Source organism: Caloenas nicobarica, chromosome 1 (assembly GCF_036013445.1).
Source record: "Caloenas nicobarica isolate bCalNic1 chromosome 1, bCalNic1.hap1, whole genome shotgun sequence".
NCBI classification, from domain to species: domain Eukaryota; kingdom Metazoa; phylum Chordata; class Aves; order Columbiformes; family Columbidae; genus Caloenas; species Caloenas nicobarica.
The window spans coordinates 208,702,845-208,722,501 of record NC_088245.1 but is presented as its reverse complement, the minus strand read 5'-3'; the positions used below and the strand labels follow the sequence as shown (position 1 = coordinate 208,722,501).

General features: G+C 39.0%; 1 protein-coding gene across 1 annotated transcript in view; it reads left to right on the top strand.

Annotated features, from left to right (window-relative positions):
- Positions 1-5,322: 5,322 nt before the first annotated feature.
- Positions 5,323-19,657, top strand: part of DLG2 (discs large MAGUK scaffold protein 2) — a 770,443-nt gene continuing 756,108 nt past the window's right edge. Inside the window, exon 1 of the mRNA XM_065626935.1 lies at positions 5,323-5,442. Within this exon, the coding sequence (XP_065483007.1) occupies positions 5,323-5,442 (120 nt within the window). The remainder of the gene's footprint in view (positions 5,443-19,657) is intronic.

Genomic DNA, 19,657 nt, shown 5'->3' with positions numbered 1-19,657 from the left:
TAACAGATTGTACCTTCCTGTTGATCATATTGGTCTTCACAGAAACATTCCCATAAGAAGAATAGGTGTCCACCCAAAGCAAAGACTATATTCCCTTCATGAGAGAATTTGAAGGACAGGTTATGCAAACATTGGCCAAGAATAATGGTTAATCTTTCCTCAAGCAAGGAAGACAGACTAGATAGTCTGCTAGGATTCCAGGTTGCCATGGCCTTTAACTTGACTCCGGGTGGAAATACCTTCTCAAAGGTGTTACGATATCATGTCACTTCAGGTCAAGAAGGAAGGCAGCTGTCTTCTCATAGTCACAAAATGGAACACACATTGTGGAGACATGTTAGTTGTCAATCTGAGTGACATTCAGGAAATTCAACCAGGGCTCTTCAGAACAGAAAAAGTCTTCAGAGTTTGAACTACAAGCTTGGGTCTCTCCATGAAGGCTGTAAAAAAGTCATGTCTTCTCAATCAGTTAGATGGGTTGAACTATGAAATAAACTTGTTCCACAGGTTATGAGTACAGAAGAATTAAAATGGGGCTTTGAGTAACTGAAGATGCTTTGTGAAGCTTAATCCAATTCCTCCTTTCTGGGCCTCTGTTCCTTGTTTTGTTTATTCTGTTTTAGGGTCAAGGGGAGCAATGAGGAGGCTGTTCCTGCAAAATTCACAGTCATAGAGAAGAATGACAGGATCAAGCCATTGTTCAGTTATTTTTTGTTTATTATTTGGCCATATAATTTCTTCGATTTTTCTTATCATAAATGGTTTTATGGCTGTTTTAAAACAGTAACAATGTCTTGCTTCATAAAACATGTATAAATTCAGTATTGAGAAGGAATGATTTCTAATTTCTCATATATCCGATCAAAACCTTCTTCAATGCAACCAGAGAGGACAGAAAGCAGAGAGCTGAGACATTAGGAAGAAAAGTATTAAATGCTCAAAAATCAGACAGTTAGATTTACAAGATTGTGCAGGAAAAAGGAAACAAAAAGTTTAGAGGAAAAAATGTGGCTTAAGTTAAATCAGCCTAGGGGAAGGTCTTTACTGTTTACTGGCCTGGAAGTGAGGAAGAATATTTGACTCAGCAACTTTTGCATCAGAATGCCAGGGTGCCAGAGAGATGTTTGCAATACTGGAGATGAGAGTTTGTAAATAATCTATTCAGCCTTTTTCTTTCTTTTTTCTGGACATTTTAAGATTTGCTGAGCTCAAGCTGCTGATTTAATTCCCCTGTCTGTTTTATTTTACTAGACTTTGCTATAATGGAAAACCTAAGCAGGCCTTTTTGCCAGTCGTGGCTTTTGTTCCATGCTCTTCTTTCTGCAGTTGTTTCCAGATGCCTCCACTCTTTAGGAGTAAACGTTTCCAATCTAGAAACTGTAGACCCCACAGCACCCAAGACCTACAGCCTACATCAATGTTTTCTGCAATATCCCACCCCCTGACACAGATATTTTCAGTGTAATGGTCTTCCTGTAGCTGTGGAAAATAACATTTTCATGACAATTTAAGGTCTCAGAAATGTGGAAAGGAGTAGAATCATTCCAGTTTAAAGCTCAAGTGCTGAAATCAGAGACATCTAAGCAATGTAGGACTAGGGTGCTATACAGATCGTATCACTGCGGTGTGCAAAGATAGGGTGTGATGGAGCATGACTGTAGCCATAGTGCCACGACCGCACAAGCCAGTACCTCCAGCATCATTGCAAAAAGAGGGAGAATTACACCCCTGGCTGATGAAAGTCAGTAGCGTGGATTATCAGTGTTGATATGAATAGGATTTGCATAGCCAGACCCTAAAGATGGGTTAAGTGAAGTGGGGCACGTTACACTATCGTAGAGCAAACACTGGAGGATTTTGCTTTCTCTACTGCATTTTCAGTCTATTGCTTTTATTGTCACTCTCCTTTAAAATGCTTTCCATGATGCCTGGAAAAGAAAAAATCTTGAAAATAGGCTGCCAAGGATGAAAATATTACTCTCTGGTATGGTGTCACTGTTCCCCTACAAGGTTTTCCTAGTACTGTCTGCCTTATGCTTGTGCCATAGCACCATGGGGGTCCTTCACCATAGCTTTGGGATACAATGGCTATAGGAAATTTCTACTATTGCTACTATTTCTACTACTGCTACTACTAGCTCCTATTGCTCTTCTTCTGTGCAGAAGGGCTGTCCCGCCCTCATCTTTTGAAGCCAGCTGCCCTCGAGGCCTCCTGAGATCAAGGTGTTCCACAGCAGCACGTTCCCCCTCTCTCTCTGAACCTATGCAGACAACCAGGGTTTGCTTCCAAGTGCTCCCTTTTCCCCTTCTGAAGGCAAAGGAGGATAAAGTAATGAAATTTCACAGCTCAAGATAGCAGCTCCAGCGGTTTCCCTCACCTAAGAATATTCAGGTCACAGGTTGTGTGTCTTTATTTAGAGGGTCTGTAATGCAGCTTTTTTACTGTTTTTACACTTAACCTATTTTTTTTAAGGGAGTTACTTCTTTTATCTGTGGGGTTCTTCCCTGTGGTGTCCTGTTTAAAGGGGCCCTGAGCACTTGAAATGTTCTGCTATTTTTGGCATGTCTGGCACATTCGGGCAAGGCTTTTTGCTCACTCATTGTTATCAACCCTATGTCAAAGACTGTAAATATCGCCAGTATGTGATGATTTTGAGTAGCTGTTAGTCATAATAAAATATTGTATGTCCTTGATTTGATGCCGCCTTTGAAAATTAAACTGCTGCAATAAGAAATGTTTTGGCAGAGGTGAAGAAGCCCTGCAGGGATCTGCTTGTGTAGGTTACCTGAAGTAGTCCCTGCTAAACGTGTTAGGTTGGGCTGCTATCAAATTCATACCTTGTTGCCTGGTACAGAGGTTTCAGTTTTCCAGCAAATTCTCAAATGTCCCACAATTATCATCGGAGGCATCTGCCACATCCACCCTTTTCACTCTTACGGCATTATGAGGCTCGGGGTCTGGAATTTCCTAGACAGCTTTTCCTCCCAGGCACTCAGGAGTCGTGGGAGGTTTTTCTGAGTGAAGATTTTGGGTTTGCATCACTTCGTGTTTTCCTAAATGAATTTGAAGTCTTACATACAGGTGATCACTTGGGAATCCTATAATTGCACAACCATGCTTTCTTTTACTGAGGTTCTTATTTTCCCCATGTTGGGTTTGTTTGTCTAAAACCAAAAACATTAGCTTTTAGGATCGTGAAGAAAGAAAGTTGTTTCAAAGACTTTGCTGACTGAAACCTTGTGTAATTCCTTTGGCAGAAAGGAGACTTGAATTTGATTTTCATATGCAGCTACATGCTTGCCTGAGCCTTGCCTGACTCTTCAGGACTGTGTATCTATTCATCTTTCCTTTTTGAATTGCATTTCTCTGGTAGATCAGAATTCCCCAAGATCTGTGATATTATTTCAATGACTAAGATGCTTAATTTTAATGGTTAATGTACTATGCTGCAAAATAAACCATGATTCCTTTCCCTTTTTATTCGCTTGAAGAGTGTCAGAAAAATGCATCAATTAATTCTCCCATGCTTTTGCTGAGCAACACGTTACTATGTTTTAGCTTATTTGATGGGTATTGCTGCAGCTGGAGTCTGAACTATCATAACTTTGGGATATCCTGGCTTTATGAACTATGGCATCTAGACCCCAGTTTAATTACTAATGAAAACTGCAAATTAGGTTTAAGAACAGGGTTCATCTCTTTTGTTCTGCAAGTCATTGCCTCTGCCAAAAAAGGTTGTGATTACTGATTGCTTAATTTGTATGACAGATGGAGCTGGGGATCAAATTAAGTAGCTGTCTTAGGATACATTGTAGAGCAATATCGAGCTTTAAACACGACTGCCTCTTTCGTTCCTAAAAAAAGGCACAAACAATGACAGGCTAAAAATAGCTGTTCACTTGGAGTTGACGACAGTTTCTGAGAGCTTGTCTTTAGGAAGATGTTGGAAAAAAACCTGCCGTCTTTTCCCCTCCTCCCTTTTTTTCTTCTTTAAATGCACGTCCTTCTGTTTAAGCTGCTTCACCTCATTGCCCACAGAAAGATGCCCACTGACTTTGATAGGACTTCAGAATTTCTCCAGATTTCCGAGGGGGTTTACGTAAAGCATTATTTAAAGAAATCCTAATAGTCACTGCAGATATTTCTATTAAGTTATGCTTATCTTACACAAATTGCTCTGTGCTGATAGAGAAGGAGGTAGTAAAGCCTTTTCCACTCTTTGCCTCCCACAGTATCTACTGCAGTGAAAAAAAAAAAAAAAAAAGGCTCTTTTCTGATTTCATTCCTGAAGGTTGCTTCATAATTCAGTATGAATATCGGTGGTTCCCGGTGCTGTAAACAAAGAGTTGAGTCTTTGACTTTGTGTCCCTGCAGTCTAGTAAACAATCAGTTAATTTGTAGCATCTCAGTGGTTGACAGGAGTGAAAGAAGTGGTTTGATTTTATTTTTGTGCTTGTGAATTAAAGCTTTGCCTTCTGGCTAGGCTCTGAGTTCCCTCCTTCTGGAAGATATTTGAGCGTTTTAAATATGTAGTTAGAAATGTGAGGGCACAGCCTTCTCCAGGATTTCTCTGCTATCGTTTTAAATTTTCTCTGTGTTTCTAACCCCAGCAAGCAAGAAAACAGTTTAAAAATGATGTCCAGTGTCTGAGCTGGGAGCACAATGCAATTCAGGATCTTTAGAACTAGTCCACTGCATTTTTATTAAATGAGAGTGAAGGAGTAGGTGGGACTTTTTTATTTAAAAATAGATTAGCACAGGGGACTGAACTTGCATTTGAGGAAACGTTAATAAGCCAGCCAGCCATTGTCCTTAATCAGAGACTGTATTTATAAGTAGAACATGTTGAATCTGTCATGATTGATGACGTTGTCTTTGTTAAAAGGGCTGCTGCATCTTTAACAAGAGCAGACAGAAAGAGTCCAGAATCTACAGTAATTTTAAGAATTGGAAGAGAAACCTTTCTTCATTTTTCCTTGTATAACATTTGGAAAATATTGAATAGAAAAACATCAAAGCCAGGGGGAAATATAAGTAACTCGCTGCTTACATTTTAATTCCTCACCTTTCCCCTCTGGGTGAGTTCCCCCTCCTTTTTCCCCCCTGAATTTAAAATGCTGGAAGGAAAAGCAACTGAGGTCCAAGTTTCAGATGCTGAATCCTCTGCTAATTGAAATTACTGGGCATATTTCTATATATAGTCGATGAAGAGATATGTAGCTTTCACTCAGTGCCTTCAAGACATGTCTTTTTGTAGTCAGAAAAACAGAGATCAATGCATTTTCAAACTGACAGAGGGAACGGATGCTCCTTAGTAGCACATGCTCGGGATCGTGTGTGTACCGTTTGTGCAGAGCAGAGACGCTGAATACTGGTCCATATGCTCCTTGTTTACTGCAATGTTTTTTGCATGTTACTGTGCACTCCGGACTAATGTGAAGGTAAGAGGAGACGAGACAACAATTGGACAGGAATGTACATGTAAAGCCAGCTGCAGAAAATGTCTACCTTGTGTTGCTGAGTACTTTGGAATTGCTAGCTGAACAGGCATATTATTACAGGTGGTTGTGGAGGCTTTGTTTTATCGTTGTCTGTGTAGCTAAAGCATAGAAGCATGTTTTAATTTTGCAGCTTAGCGACCTTCAGTTTTTAACTGCTTGCAGTTCAGGTTCTGGGCTTGTCTGATCTGATAAACATGTTTTGCTACTGTCCAGGTAGGCCAGAAACAAGATGCCAAAGGCTGTTTGTGCAAGGCTACATAGCTTTATATAGGATAAGAATTCCTATACTCTCGTGCCCGTGCACCCTCCAAGTGATGCTGCCTGCATGCTTTCTGCTTGATTACTTGTCTGTAAATCGGGGGGTCTTGCTGCAGTTATCTGTGTTGTTTCTTTGTGTTGATTTGTTTTTAACTTGAAACAAAATGCATAGAAACAAATTATAATCGATATCCTAAGAAATAAGTAAGAGATTATTACTGCAAAAATGCTACAGAAAAATGCCAGCTGGCAGCACTGGTCTCACAGTAACTATTAACCAGCGTTTGCCACTCATGTCAACATTTGCTTGCTCTGATAATTAGTGTCAGAACTTCAATATAAGTTGCTGGATATATTACCTTCTCTGCAAGTAGTACAATATTAGCAGACAGGATCATTGGCATTGAATTGAGCTCTAAGCCACGCTGTGGGCCAGCTGTGGGAATCCAGTTGCATAATTTAAATGAATTACAGTCCTTAGTCAACATATTGGGGAGGTACTTTTGGCATTCTCGCTTTTTCAAGTTCGAATGAGTGTGCCTGTCTGGGAAAGAAAGCACTGACAAATGCTGGATAATCACAGTTAGAACCGTTTTTACCTGGAGAAATAATTGTAAAGGATATTTTGCTTTCAAACTGCTTTAAGCATGCCTCTGAATTAAAGCGAGTTTTCTGTATTTGCACTTGGTTTGAGAATAATGAACTTCTTATTTTTTTATTAGGTGAAAATAATTTTTAGCCATTGGATTATAAAAGTATTCTGTATTAAGACTCACATTCTAAGAGTCTGCTCTTGTGTATGTGGTCAAAGTCTGTACTGCTGATTGCTGTACTGAATTGCTAAGCTTTCACATATTATTACTTTGTAATTAACTTTTGCAATTCACTTTCTGTGCCACTTCTGAGGAGGAAGGTCAAAAATATATTTTCTTTAAATATGTGGATAACAAGCCAAAAATACAGGTTAAAGCTTTTAATGCTATTCTGTCTTCCTAAAATGCATCCATTGTCCTTTCCTTATGCTTTCCCTATAATGGTTTTGGCAGGTTAGTAAATTATATTCACATTATATGCCCTGTGTTCTACACAGTAAATTGTCAATAAAGAAATATTTTGAGACCAATCATTCTTTATTGCTCATTTTGTCCCCCAGCCTGCAGTGATGTGCTGAAGGTGTTAAAGTGAGTCTGTTGTTGAGAAACTATTTCTCAGTATAAATAAGAATAGGTACAGAGGAAATTTCAATATGACCATTTTTACTGTAATTTCCACAAGATACGTTATCAGTAAGTACCACAGCAACTGTTAAGAGTCTCGTGGGTTTAACTTTTGAAATGTCTTTGTGTCCTTTCATAAACACAGAAAAAAGTGAAAGGTTTGTACTAGCCCAAGCCTGACGATTGTTTGGATAAGATCATTTTAATTTATTGGAACTTCTTCAACTGTTAAGTGTCTCTGGAATAATTGTTTGATATACAATATCTGTTATTTACATTATATTGTTCTAAGGATGTTATCTTCAGTTGTTCTAGTTTCATCAAACTCATCCACTTTCAATGTATACTTTGATCATCTGCTTTCCAGGCTGTACTTTGGGGCACAATAACATTAAAAAGCTGCATAAACTTTGCAAATCTCCTCAGTAACTGCCTGTGTATGGCAGTGCCACTTCTGTCTTCAGTAATTCCTATTTTCTTTTCCTGACATTGAAAATTAATAAATAGGATTTTGGTGAAGGGTGCTCCCCATGCCTGGTCATTCTAAAATATATTGTATAATGTTTCTGCAGAACTCTGCTGCTTTTAACTTGGTTGGCCCTAACATAAGCCACAGCTTTATGGGTGGCCAAAATAAATGAAATACATTATAAAACATCTGTTTTGAGTTTTGTATTTTCCCCTTTTAAAATGGATGGAAAAATCTCAGCGGTTCTCAAATATTTTAGTCTTTTAGTCATAAGATAGAATTAAACTATAAGTACGGGCTGTAACAGGAAATAGATTTGCTTGCCCTGGAAAGTGAAAAAGAAAAGCAATTGGGTCTGTTTCTGATGGCAGCTGCAGTTTATGGCTTTAGAGAAAGCAGATTTTTCAAGTTCAAGGTAGGACTCTCACTTCTTAATTGCCAGTCTATCTGAAACTGTTCATGTGAACTTGGTTGGCACATGCAGACTTAGAAGAAGAGGTCTACCCCATGCATTCTTAAAGGCTGTTTTCACAGATGACTAAAGAATAGTACTGACCATGAACACGTACCTGCCTGTGTGAATAATTATTTCTTCCTGCCCGAGCAGGAACAAAGTCAGCGGTCAAAAAAGGGAGAAGAATGTCTGAGATGTTCTGAGCAAAATATCTTTCTATGCCAGAGTTTTTCTGGACCTTCATGTTAAAATGACATTCATCTTGAATTAAAAAAATAAGAAGAAAATACAACCACTGCTTACTATTGCCTGTCGACTAGACACAGTGTTGTTAAAATTCTACTTTTTTAACTGATCTCTTTCTTGCTCTCTCATTTGTGCACGATTTTGTACCTCAGTGGAAGATATCATAAATAAGCAGAGAAGTCAGGGAATTAAAATCTAAAAGCAGTGTCTCCAAGATCAGAAGTACTCTTGTGGAAAAGTGCGGTGTGCCTGAAAAAGTGAACTCCTGCTATGTGCAGCAGTTAAATATATTGTTGTATTTTCAGCATGAGTAAGTCTCAGGAGCACAGGCTAACTGTGGCAGGGGGCTGCCCAGTGTCAAATGTTTGTACTTTTAATTGTGTCCATTGTGTATTGAAAATACTTTCTGTATTTATTATGCAAGAGGTTTTTAGAGGTTGCCATTTAAAACTTTCTGGTCTTGGCTTAGGCAAGTATTTTAAATTCCCTCAGTATTAGCAGTATTTCTTGTAAAACTATGGGAAACATTGCAAATATTTAGATTCCACAGTCTGAGCTAAGCTTGAAAAACTTTATGGACTTGGGGTCTTGCTTTTCTTTAAAGTTCATAGGAAATTTGTCTTTCCCTTCCCTTGATGAATTCTGTGTGTAGTTCTGACAGATTTTACTGTGAATCTGGGCTGCTCTTTCTGGCTGACAGTTTAAGGGTCTTACTGGAGGCACAGCTGGTGCTTTTGGGAATTTGGGCAGCAGAGCTGACGTCTTTCATGTGTACCTTAGCATGGGACTTGATGTGAACGCTGGGCTTCCCACCTTGAAGTACCTTGCCCTCAGCACTGGCTTTGGGGTCATCAGAGCTTCATGTAAAGATCAGGGTTTTTTTGTTATGAATGCAGATCCATACCCTTTGAAGTGCCAAAGGCTTCCCAGGAGGCTCCGAGTTACTTCAGCAGAAGTTCAAGGCTGTCTTCATGTTAGTGGGTACACTTGGCACCTCACAGAACTGGGCTCCTACCTGAACACTGCATTAACTAAGTGCCTTTTTTTGTTCTGACTTCTAACTTTGGGACATGGTGGAGGTGACAGAAGCTTTCTACATATGATTGCTTGTATCTCCTGTGCTATGGCTAAAAGATTATGCTAGCCCGTGTCAAACTGTAACCATTAAATGATTTATGGCTGAACTTTTGTCACTTTTGGAGGATCTCAGATGAGGCAGAAGACCTGTTGGGGTAGGAATGGAGTATGGCCAGAATTCTTGGAGGGTGATAGGAGCTAGCATCCTTTAATCACGTTAGCTTTCTCTGTTCATCCTTCATTTACAATTGCAATGTAAGTTGTGAATTAAGCAATAAAAGCAGAAGAATCATAGTAACAAATAGCAAAATATTCCATTGCCAGAAGCTGCAAAATGTCACAAATACCAACCAAGCTGCTGACTTCTGTTTCCATTTTTACACACAGCTGTAGCTCTTCCCCTTTCCCAGTATCTCTTAGTTTTGCGCAAAAGTAATTGCAGTTTTGGACTGTGAATTTTAATTATAATTAGGATCAAACATGTCTTTATTAATCAAAATAGGAACCATTACAATCAACACATTTTGGCAATGAGAAATAAGTTTGTTGATTCCTGTAGTGTAAAAATCCATGCTTCAGTACTTAACAAACTCTTGGAAAGCATTTTCTGGATCCTGGTGGTTGTGGAAGTGTTCTCCCTGCAAAACTTGTCAAGATGCTTGAAGAAGTGCTAGTTTGTTGGTGAGAGGTCAGGTGAATATGGTGGATGAGGCAAAACTTCGTAGCCCAATTTATTTAACTTTTGAAGCATTGGTTGTGTGACATGTGATCGGGCGTTGTCATAGAGAAGGATTGTGCCCTTTATGTTGACCAATCCCACCCGCAGGCGCTGCAGTTTTTGGTGCATCTCATCGATTCGCTCAGCATACATCTCAAATAGAATAGTTTCACCCAGATTCAGAAATCTGTAGTGGATCAGACCAGCAGCAGACCACCAAACATTGATCATGACCTTTTCTTGGTGCAAGTTTGGCTTTGGGAAGTGCTTTGGAGGTTCTTCTCAGTCCAGCCACTGAGCTGTTTATCACAGGTTGTCATATGAAATCCACTTTTCATCACATGTCGCAATCCGATTGAGAAATGGTTCATTGTTGTTGTGTGGAATAAGAGAAGACGACACTTCGAAATGATGATTTTTTTTCATTTTCGGTTGGCTCCCGAGGTGTCCACTTATCGAGCTTTTTCACCTTTCCTGTTTGCTTCAAATGCTGAACAACCATGGAATGGTTGGTGTTCAGTCCTTTGGCAACTCCTTGTGTAGTTGTGAGAGGATCAGCTTCGAGGATTGCTCTCAGCTGGTCTTTGTCAACTTCCAATGGCCGGCCACTATGCTCTTCCTCTTCAAGGCTCTTGTCTTCTTTGCGAAACTTCTTGAACCGCCACTGCACTGTCTGTTCATCAGCAGCTCCTGGGCCAAATGCGTTGTCAATGTTGTGAGTTGTCTTCGCTGCTTTATGACCCATTTTGAACTCAAATAAGAAAACGGCTTGAATTTGCTTTTTGTCTAACATCATTTCCATAGCCTAAAATAAATATAAAATAAACAGGAAGTAATAAGTCAGTAGCAAAAACCTTAAAGCAAAAAAAGCGCATTAAAATTATGTATAACATAACCACATTTATTTAAGAATGTATTCCAATATCAAATGACAAATTTCAACAGTGCAACACCTGCAATTCCTATTGCACCAACCTATTAATGATATAGCTACACAATTAAGTTGTGTATATCTCATATTTCACCACCCATACCAAGAATTGTTCTGGTCTTCCAAAGAAAAAGAGCTTATGGATCTTTCAGACCTCAGCCTGTGTTGCCAAAATATTTTCTGTTGTAGTCCTATGGTATTCTTTGCAAATGGGGGATGAAGTAAAAAGGATTTGGACTCCCAGCTAGCACGGGCTTCCAGACATGGTCCTTGGTCTCTCATGTATATTTTCTTCCTTTAAATGTTGTATCATGCACTATCTTTAGCACCTCTTTATTAAGTGAGGAACAGTTCAGAAGTCACATGGCTTTGATGTAGCATTTTAAAAGGAGTAAGCGGGGAAGATTGGTTTCTCACATTTTATAATGTAATTAAGAATAGACTTAGGAGTAGCTTTTATTTGAGTTTGCTCCTTTTTGTAGTTCTGATTATGTCTGACAGTCTGAATTATTGTACTCATAGCTGCATAGTCATAACTACAATATGTTCCTTTCCTACTGTAGGACACCAAGGCAAAATGTAGGTTAGTACTAGAAAGCAGAGTTGGTGTGGAATTTCCACCCTGAGAGGTTTGGGGACAAAGAAAAGGAAAATATTATGTAGGCTGTGAATATCTAGTTGCATTTCTGTAATATTTCTTGTCGTCTGTTTATAAAATGTTTGACTAGGCTATAAAAGAAGTAAGACCTTGAACTTTATAAGGGATTTGTTTAACAACTGTGGGATCTAGCCTTGAGAGCTAAAAACAGCTGAGCTGTTTGTATTGCTGTCATCCTTTTGTTAAATAAAGATGGAATTTTAGAGAAGAGATCACTCATTGCAAAAAAGGGGTTAGTGATCTCTTGGACAAGCTTGTACAAAGACAGCTTTCTCAGAATTATGAGAGTAATAATACCACAGCATTTCTTTCCTTTGGTAGCTTGCTGTACCTGTTAATAAAATATATTGCTACTGCCCACTCTCATGCTTTGCAGGAAGTTAAAAGTTCTCATTTATGGCCTGGTTTTTGCAATCACACCAGTGATGTTAATAAGAGTTCTGGTAAATAGGAGAACTGAATCCAGTTTCATACATTTCAAATAGTAGTTCTGTCTGAAAAAGAAGTACATTATTTGAATGCTGAAGATTGATTTTTCCACTTCTGAAATCCAACTTGGCCAGATTTGCAAGCATTTAAAATACCTAAGTATGTACTTTACCACTCCGCCCAGCTGCAAGTGTTGATTTACAATACATGGCCATAACAAGTTATGAATGAGAGCAGTAATTAGAATGGATTAATAACACAGCAGCAGCTCTGGTTTTGTACATATTGTAAGATTGGGACTATATTTAACCCATAGACCAGAATAATATCCCCTTAAAGGCCACTATAAATTGGTGAATAGGTACAGAGATGCTAAAGTGACAAGGACGCTATAAGATATTAAATCCGCTCCGAAGAATTCTTTATGAACACTAAACAAATATGAAGATTACGCTATGGGGATAAGGGGCACTTATCTAAAGTTAGAAGAGATAGTCACAAAAATAAAGGTTGGAAGATACAGAAGCTGGTCACTATTTTCTTCATTCAGAAATTTCTGGATTGATACTAGAACCAAGAAGAAATTTTGCAATTCTATTTTGTGTCTCATATTTTAATATAGGCTCATTAAAGCTTATCTGATGAGCTATTCTCATCAGAGATATATAATTGGCCTTTTTGTTAGAGGAGAATTGAAAGGATCCAGGACTATAAAAGTATTTAAATTTGTTGGGGTTTTAATATGTGCAAGTAGCTAGAATATAATATCGTGTCTATATGTGACAATTTTTTGTTTACATAGAAATAATGAAAAGTTAAATCCTCTACTGTTAAATCACTGCTGATAGGCTTGCCATATGCACTTAAGATGCCAGTGTTTGCGTGATTTTTATGAGATTGCAGAGAAATTAGATCAACAATCTTGACAGCAATGCTGCCTACAAAATATTGAGGAATGTGCAGTGGATCCAGGCAAAAGTAAGTTTTCTTTTTTTTCTTGGGAAACTCTGTGAATCCTATCAACCCAGATGGGGAGAAGTGCAGAAAGACCATTAGTCAGTGGTGGATGGAGTTCTTAATAGCTTGTCACAATTAAAAGCTGCCCTACGATGTCTTCGCAGGCATGTCATCTCTACTCGTATGTATATTTTGGGCACACTGAGATGTTTTTGAGATGTTTCCTATCCTATCCAGGCCCCCCATGTTTTTGGCATGGGATGAGTGTATGAAATGCATGTACCTGTTTTGGAAGCCACCACCTCCTTCCTTCCATGACATCCTTACAGGTGGTGGGAGACAAAGAAAGTGTCTTTTGGAAGTAGAGGTGCAAAATAAAATTCTGAAAGAAGAATTGAAAAATATAAATTTTCAGTTATGGACACACCAAAAAAATGAAGTCTGGAACCCATTCAGACAGTTTGCATTCCACCTGTTGCCCCCAGCCAAAATAATGCCTGATAGCTACAGATTAATGACTAATACGAAAGTTACAGAATGAAAAAATCTATTATTAAAAGCATAACCATCAATGTTTTCTCAGAGGATAAGGCGGTGGCTGATTTTTCCCTGTGTATCTCCAGACAGATCTGAGTGTTTGAAGTTGTATAAATTCTCCTGACAACTGAGTAACTTCCAGACTTCTTCTGGACAGACAAGTAAAACAAAATCTGAATCCCATGAAAACAAATCAAAGAAACCCAGGAAAAAGCAGTTTTTGTTTTAGTCTGACTTTCACGAAAGAGGTAAACCTCTCAAATTTCAAATAGGAATCTCTGCAGAGAAGTAATTGGAAAGGCTTGCCTGCCTTTGATAGCACAGAGGACCATTAAAACCTTAGAAAAGGAGGATTGACTGGAGAAGTAAAACTCAGAAAAGCATTTTCATCCAAGTTGCAGGATAGATGAAGAAAAATATCGTAGATAACTTCACACATATTTGCAGACATTTTGGACAGGATTTTCAGCCTGCTCCAGATTTGTTTTCAAAACTTCAGTTTTCATTTGCAAACAACAATAAGTGGCCAAGTTTTCAAGCTGGACAGAACAATCATAATTAATCTAGTCTGTCAGTGCAGACTGTAAAACTACCACGAATTGTTGGAGGAAGGATACATCTCTTGACACCTGCTGTACCTTTTAGAAAAACATTCTGTTTCTGTTGGATAATTTCTGATGAGAGAGAACCCCTCACAACCTTTACAAATGTATTATTCCAGGGGTTAATTATTCTGTTGGAGGTGTGTGCCATATTTCTAGTCTGAACTAATCTAGTGTCAGCTTCCAGCTTTTGGGCCACTTTCGTTTTTTTGCTGCATCTTAATCCACTGCAAAGGGTTGTATGGCTGTGAGTAGCTCCAGGCTGCGGCGAAGGCATCACCTAATCAGCTGTTTGATTAAGCAAATAAACTGAGCTCCTGGCATCTCTTCCTGCAAAGCGTGTTTGCCAGCGCTCTCATCCCTCTCATGACTTGTCTTTGAGCTCTCTCCAGTTTCACAGCAGGCTTCTGATCCGTGCACACCACAGCTGGACACAACCTCAGAGCAGTTGCAGCCCCGTGCAGAAGTAATGAATGTTCTGGCTGCCACTAAAGGTACAGTGAGTATGTCCAGGGTTACACCGGCTCCTTTAGCCACGTTGCTGCACTTGGAATTCATGTTCTGCCCCGGATCTAGGAGGATTGCCATCTGCTTAACAGCAGACATCTCTGGAAAGTGCCCACAAGGAAGGGTTGTTTTCTTTATTCTCAAATTTAGGACTTTATTGCTGTCTGTGTTAAAAAATACACGGATCTGTATCAGTGACCTGCCCTTTGTGCCATTTACCACACTACTTTTTTTTTCTGTCATTGCTAAATCTGGTCAGTAGTAAGTGACTGAGTTTTCTCTCAGATTGATCAACATTTGAAAAGCACAGGGCCAGGACCAGCCCCTGAGGATCCCACTGAACGCAGCTGATCGACTGTCCCACTTGTAATTACATTCTGAATTCTGTCAGTTTGGCACTTTCTAATCCATTTAGTGTGTGCCATTTTGATTTTGGTTTTAATAAAATGTCGTGCAGCACCATGTCAAATGATTTACAGAAGTCTAAATATATTATATCAATATTGTTACCATTGTCAGCCAAATTTGTAATCCCATCTGAAAAAAGATAGCATGTTAGTTAGCTTGACAGGATCTGTTTTCCATTAACCTGGCATCATGTATATTTCTTTCCTTCAGAAAAGAATATATATTTTATCAGAAACTCTGTGCTAAATGCTTTTGAAAAATTAGCCATAACTAGCACAATAGAAATTGCTAGGAATGAATATCTTTAAACCCAGACCTCGTTTAAGTCCCTATTTAGAAATCTCTCTCTAGCTGAGCACCAAGCAAACATCAGGAACTCTTGAAGGTTTGATCTTCTTGCAAAATAGAGATCTCCTGGTTAAAGTGGAAAAGCGAATAAACTATGAGCAAAACAAAGCTTGTGTGGAAGAGATGGTTTCTTTTATTGGACTGTCTCCAGTGGTTGAAAACCAGTGGATGTGCTTCTGGGTACAGAATGCCCTTTGGTCTCGCTTATATATCTTAGATTATTATGGCTATGATGGCAGCTGGCAACTCAGTGCTAGACATTATATGAAACATCATTTTATTAGAAATTAAATCATACTACATAGTTCCTTTAGAAAAGGAAAACGTTAGGACTTCAAAAGATTATTTCATTTCCACTAGATAACCCATGAAGACAAGAATCCGAATTCTTCCTGAGAAGGTGTTGGAGTGCTGATCAGTACTTTCATACCCTCTTCTTCCCGTGTGCTTTTGAGATGTTATTAATTTCTCATGAAAACCTGCCTCTGTAGTGAATCACATGATACATTCATACATCTCTGGTAGTGCTTGAGTTCTTGAAAATGAGGACATGAAGGCCACATGCTGTTTTCTAGCCACCTGTGTAACTGGGAAGTGAATACAAAGCATTTTACCTCTAAAGCAATCTGTAGAACTCAGGTGGCATTCAGCTCGCTTAACTTTAGAAATAATCAATGTAAACATGTATATCTAGTGATTTTAGGCTCCCTTTACTGTCAGTAGAGAGGAATTGTCTCTTCTGAGGCATGATTCATACGACCTAGTTTAAATATCTACATGGGGATGAGATTAATTGTGTCCTGAAAGTGCCAGTTTCTCTCCATTTACCAGAGAGAGCTTAGGGGACTAGCCTAGATGTATGTCTCTCTCTCTTACAGACATTTCCATCTGGTCAAATTAATCCCATCATTCAAAGCAGCAAAGATGGGATTTTTAAGACTGGTCAGGCAGCTTTTTCTCTCCTTTCTTTTTGCGTGTAACAGAAGGAAAACTTAAAAATATGGGGAGGAGGAGCAAGCTTTTGTGAAGGGTCAGCCAAGATGCCCTGGAGATGAGGCAAGAGCAAGAGCTGCTGGGACTATGAGATCATCTGATTTGTTTTCCTTTGTTTTTGTCTTTGTTCTTGCTTCTAAATTACTTAATTAATGTACAAAAAATAAGCAGTGAGTAATTGAACTGAACTGTTTGCAGCATGTTTCCCTCTTGCCCAGCTGGTAGATCAGCCCATTATTTCAATGATGTTCAATTGTTATATTTTATTTTAGTGGCCTTAAAATTATGAGAGAACAAATTAAGGACCACACATGTCTGGTTTGGTTTTTTTCAGACTCGTACATTTTTCACAGTGTAAGCAAGTGCTGCAAAGACATTAAAAAAAAAAAAAAGAAAGCAAAAGAAAAGAAAAAAAGAGAGATACAGCACACACATTAAGCAATGTTTGGGCTGCATGTCAGACAGCTAAATTTGGGTGTCTTTGAGGTAGGGCATCTCTATCTGAGTTTGGTCCCTATCAGCCAGTAAAAGTAGATAGCTGAGAAACCAGTTCAGCTCATGCTAAATTAGACACCCACAGCTGTCCAGCTGAACATCTAACTGTATCATCAATCTCAAAGCTGACCCAGGACTGTGGGATCATCTTAGGGGCAAACGTGGCTAGAAACACAAGAAGAAGGACTGAACGTGTGCCTAGAAGTGTAGATGTGACTCCAGATCTGAACTCCTGCCACGGATTCACCAGAAAACGTCAATAGAAGTAATAGAGTCACTAATGCATCTTAGGGGGATATTTTGTATGGATTAATTAGCAAATATTTGTACAGTACATCCACTGTAAATTTGTCATGTCTCTATAATACGTGCTAAAATTAACAAGCAATTTGACTGTCAAGGACTGTTTCAGATAATTACCAACTTTTCAAAAGTTGTTAGGAACTGGTTACCAGGGGATTTGTGAAGATCTAATTACCGTTAGCTATCTGACCAAAATAGGTGACTTGATCCTGAGATTTTCCACTAGTTTGATTTGAATGTTGACATGATCGTCTAAACAGATCAAATTTCACAGAAGTTATGACAGTAAAGTGAATACTTATTTCACTTTTTTTCACACAGCAAATGCAATACTTCTCAATCTAAAGACAAGCTCAAATTTAATCGTAACCCGTAGCTTGCTGCCATGCAATTGTTTTTAACAGTATTAAGCTAAGGCATGATGTCTTCTGTTTTTAGAAGAATTCATACATTTAATACAGAACAATGTTTTAAAGATTTCGTGAGAGTGTAATAAATCACGAATGGCTGGATTTCCACCCATCAGGATGTAGTTTCGCACAGGATGATGAAAAAAAGATGCAAAAAGATTTTCTTACGTGGTCCATAGTTGGTGGCATGTATCAGCTTTAACGGCCAAGGAGAGAAAATAAGAGAAAAGAGAAAGAGAAAAGTTTCCCCAATGGTCATCCAGGAAGAGAAGTGGTGGGACTGTCCCCAAATGGAACACCCCTCTGAGTGTCTTCTCCAGTGCATCAGGTGTTCCCTGAATACCTTTTCCAATGTAATTTTATAGTTTCCTTGCGACCTTCTCAATCGCCTCCATTTTTTTCTTGCCAAGTACACCAACAGGAGCAACTGGAGCACTTGCCAATCCGTCAGAGACATTGCAAAGCTCTTAAGCTTTGTGCATGTATCTTATGGGGAAATACTCAATTGCTGTCTAAAGGCTAGATCTTACTGGTATGATCTGCTAAGCTCTGGGTTATAAACCAAAACCTAAGGTCTAGGGAGTGGCAAAGGGTGAGTGGAAGGAATAGGAATTAAAATGCTGCAAAACAAGGACTAGAGGTAGTGTCGCAGCAACTGGGGGTGCGTAGGTGGGATGTGTCAAGGGGAGAAGCTGACATGAAGGGCTGCAAGGGAAAGCCCTGAGCATTCCACAGATTAAGGCCATATGAAACCAATAAAAAAAAAAATCCCGTTGGGAGGAGAAAAAAAGAGAAAGTGACTGTATTATTTTTTCCAAATTAGTGACTATACAGACGTCTTAACCCTCAATGGATGGAGCCCCTTGACACCAATTTTGCAATTGACTGCACAGAATATCCCTTCAGCCCTCCGCACACACTCCCAAGTCCCCCAGCAGAAGTACCTTTTGTCTCCCCTTGCTAGCTGTAAACAGTAATGAGTCACTGCTGGGTTTCCCTGGTTTATTCTGGTCTTATTCACTACAGTTTTAATATGCCTACATTGCATCTGCCATGACTGTCTCTTCTACACACATGTACAGTCTCTCCACTGCTGACATTTGATGCTAGTTCCTGGCTTTGCATCAAACTTATCTACAGAGCGCTACTTTTCAACACAGTTCCTGCATCTCTGATCCCACCAGTGATATTTTCTCGTTGAAATACTGTCTGTTTCTCTTGCAGTGCGCATCTTTCAGCGGGTACCTTGGGACACAGCTCAAAAAACATGCTAGCCTTACTGTTTCAAATCTTCCAGATCTTCTTCCAAAGTTTTCCTTATTTTCGTTTCTGTGGCTCTCAGAATCTGACTGATCTGTCCTCTGGGAATTTGCCTTTGCATAGTGAGTTTAAGGCAATGCAATATCAAAACAATGCTACATCAATGCTATATCAACACATTTTGCATTGAAGAAAATGATAGCAGAAAGGCCCAGATAATTTTGGACCTATACACATTGTATGGTGGTTTCTCATCATTATAAGGGTATCTCATCCCCATCCTTCCCTTCTAGCCTGGCTCTGGGACCACTGCTGCTCCTTCCTCATCACTTCAGAGAGTTGTGCCACTCTATTTTCTTTCCTTTTGCCTTTCCCAACTGGATCCTCTCTGGGCTCTTTTAACAAAATACTTTACCAGGTAGAAACCACCGCCCTGTGTTTTTCATGGAATTTATCCTATGTTCAGCAATTTTCCCCTCAAATAACTAAGATGATTTCCTGATCAATCCTTCTCGTTCATGAGGGAAGACTTTATTTTGCTCTCTTTAATATCTTCTTCCAAGGAAAATAAGTTACTTTTTTCTCCTCAGTTTCTCTACCATGTAATACCAATTCCTGGTTAAATTAAAAACAAATAAAGAGAAGTTTGGTGGTTTTTTTTCCTCCTTCTGTAATTACTTGTTGGGTCTGAAATATTATCAGCCTAAAGCAAGAACAAACCTGCAGCACCTGTGTGAAAATTCATCAGCTTTTGTTTATCTGAAGGTCACCAGTGAGTAGAGGCAAAAACGCTTTCAGGATGTGAGATTTTAAAGATTGAGACTGTTTCCTTAAGAAAATACACGAATTAAGAGGCCACAGTTCTAAACATTTTAAAC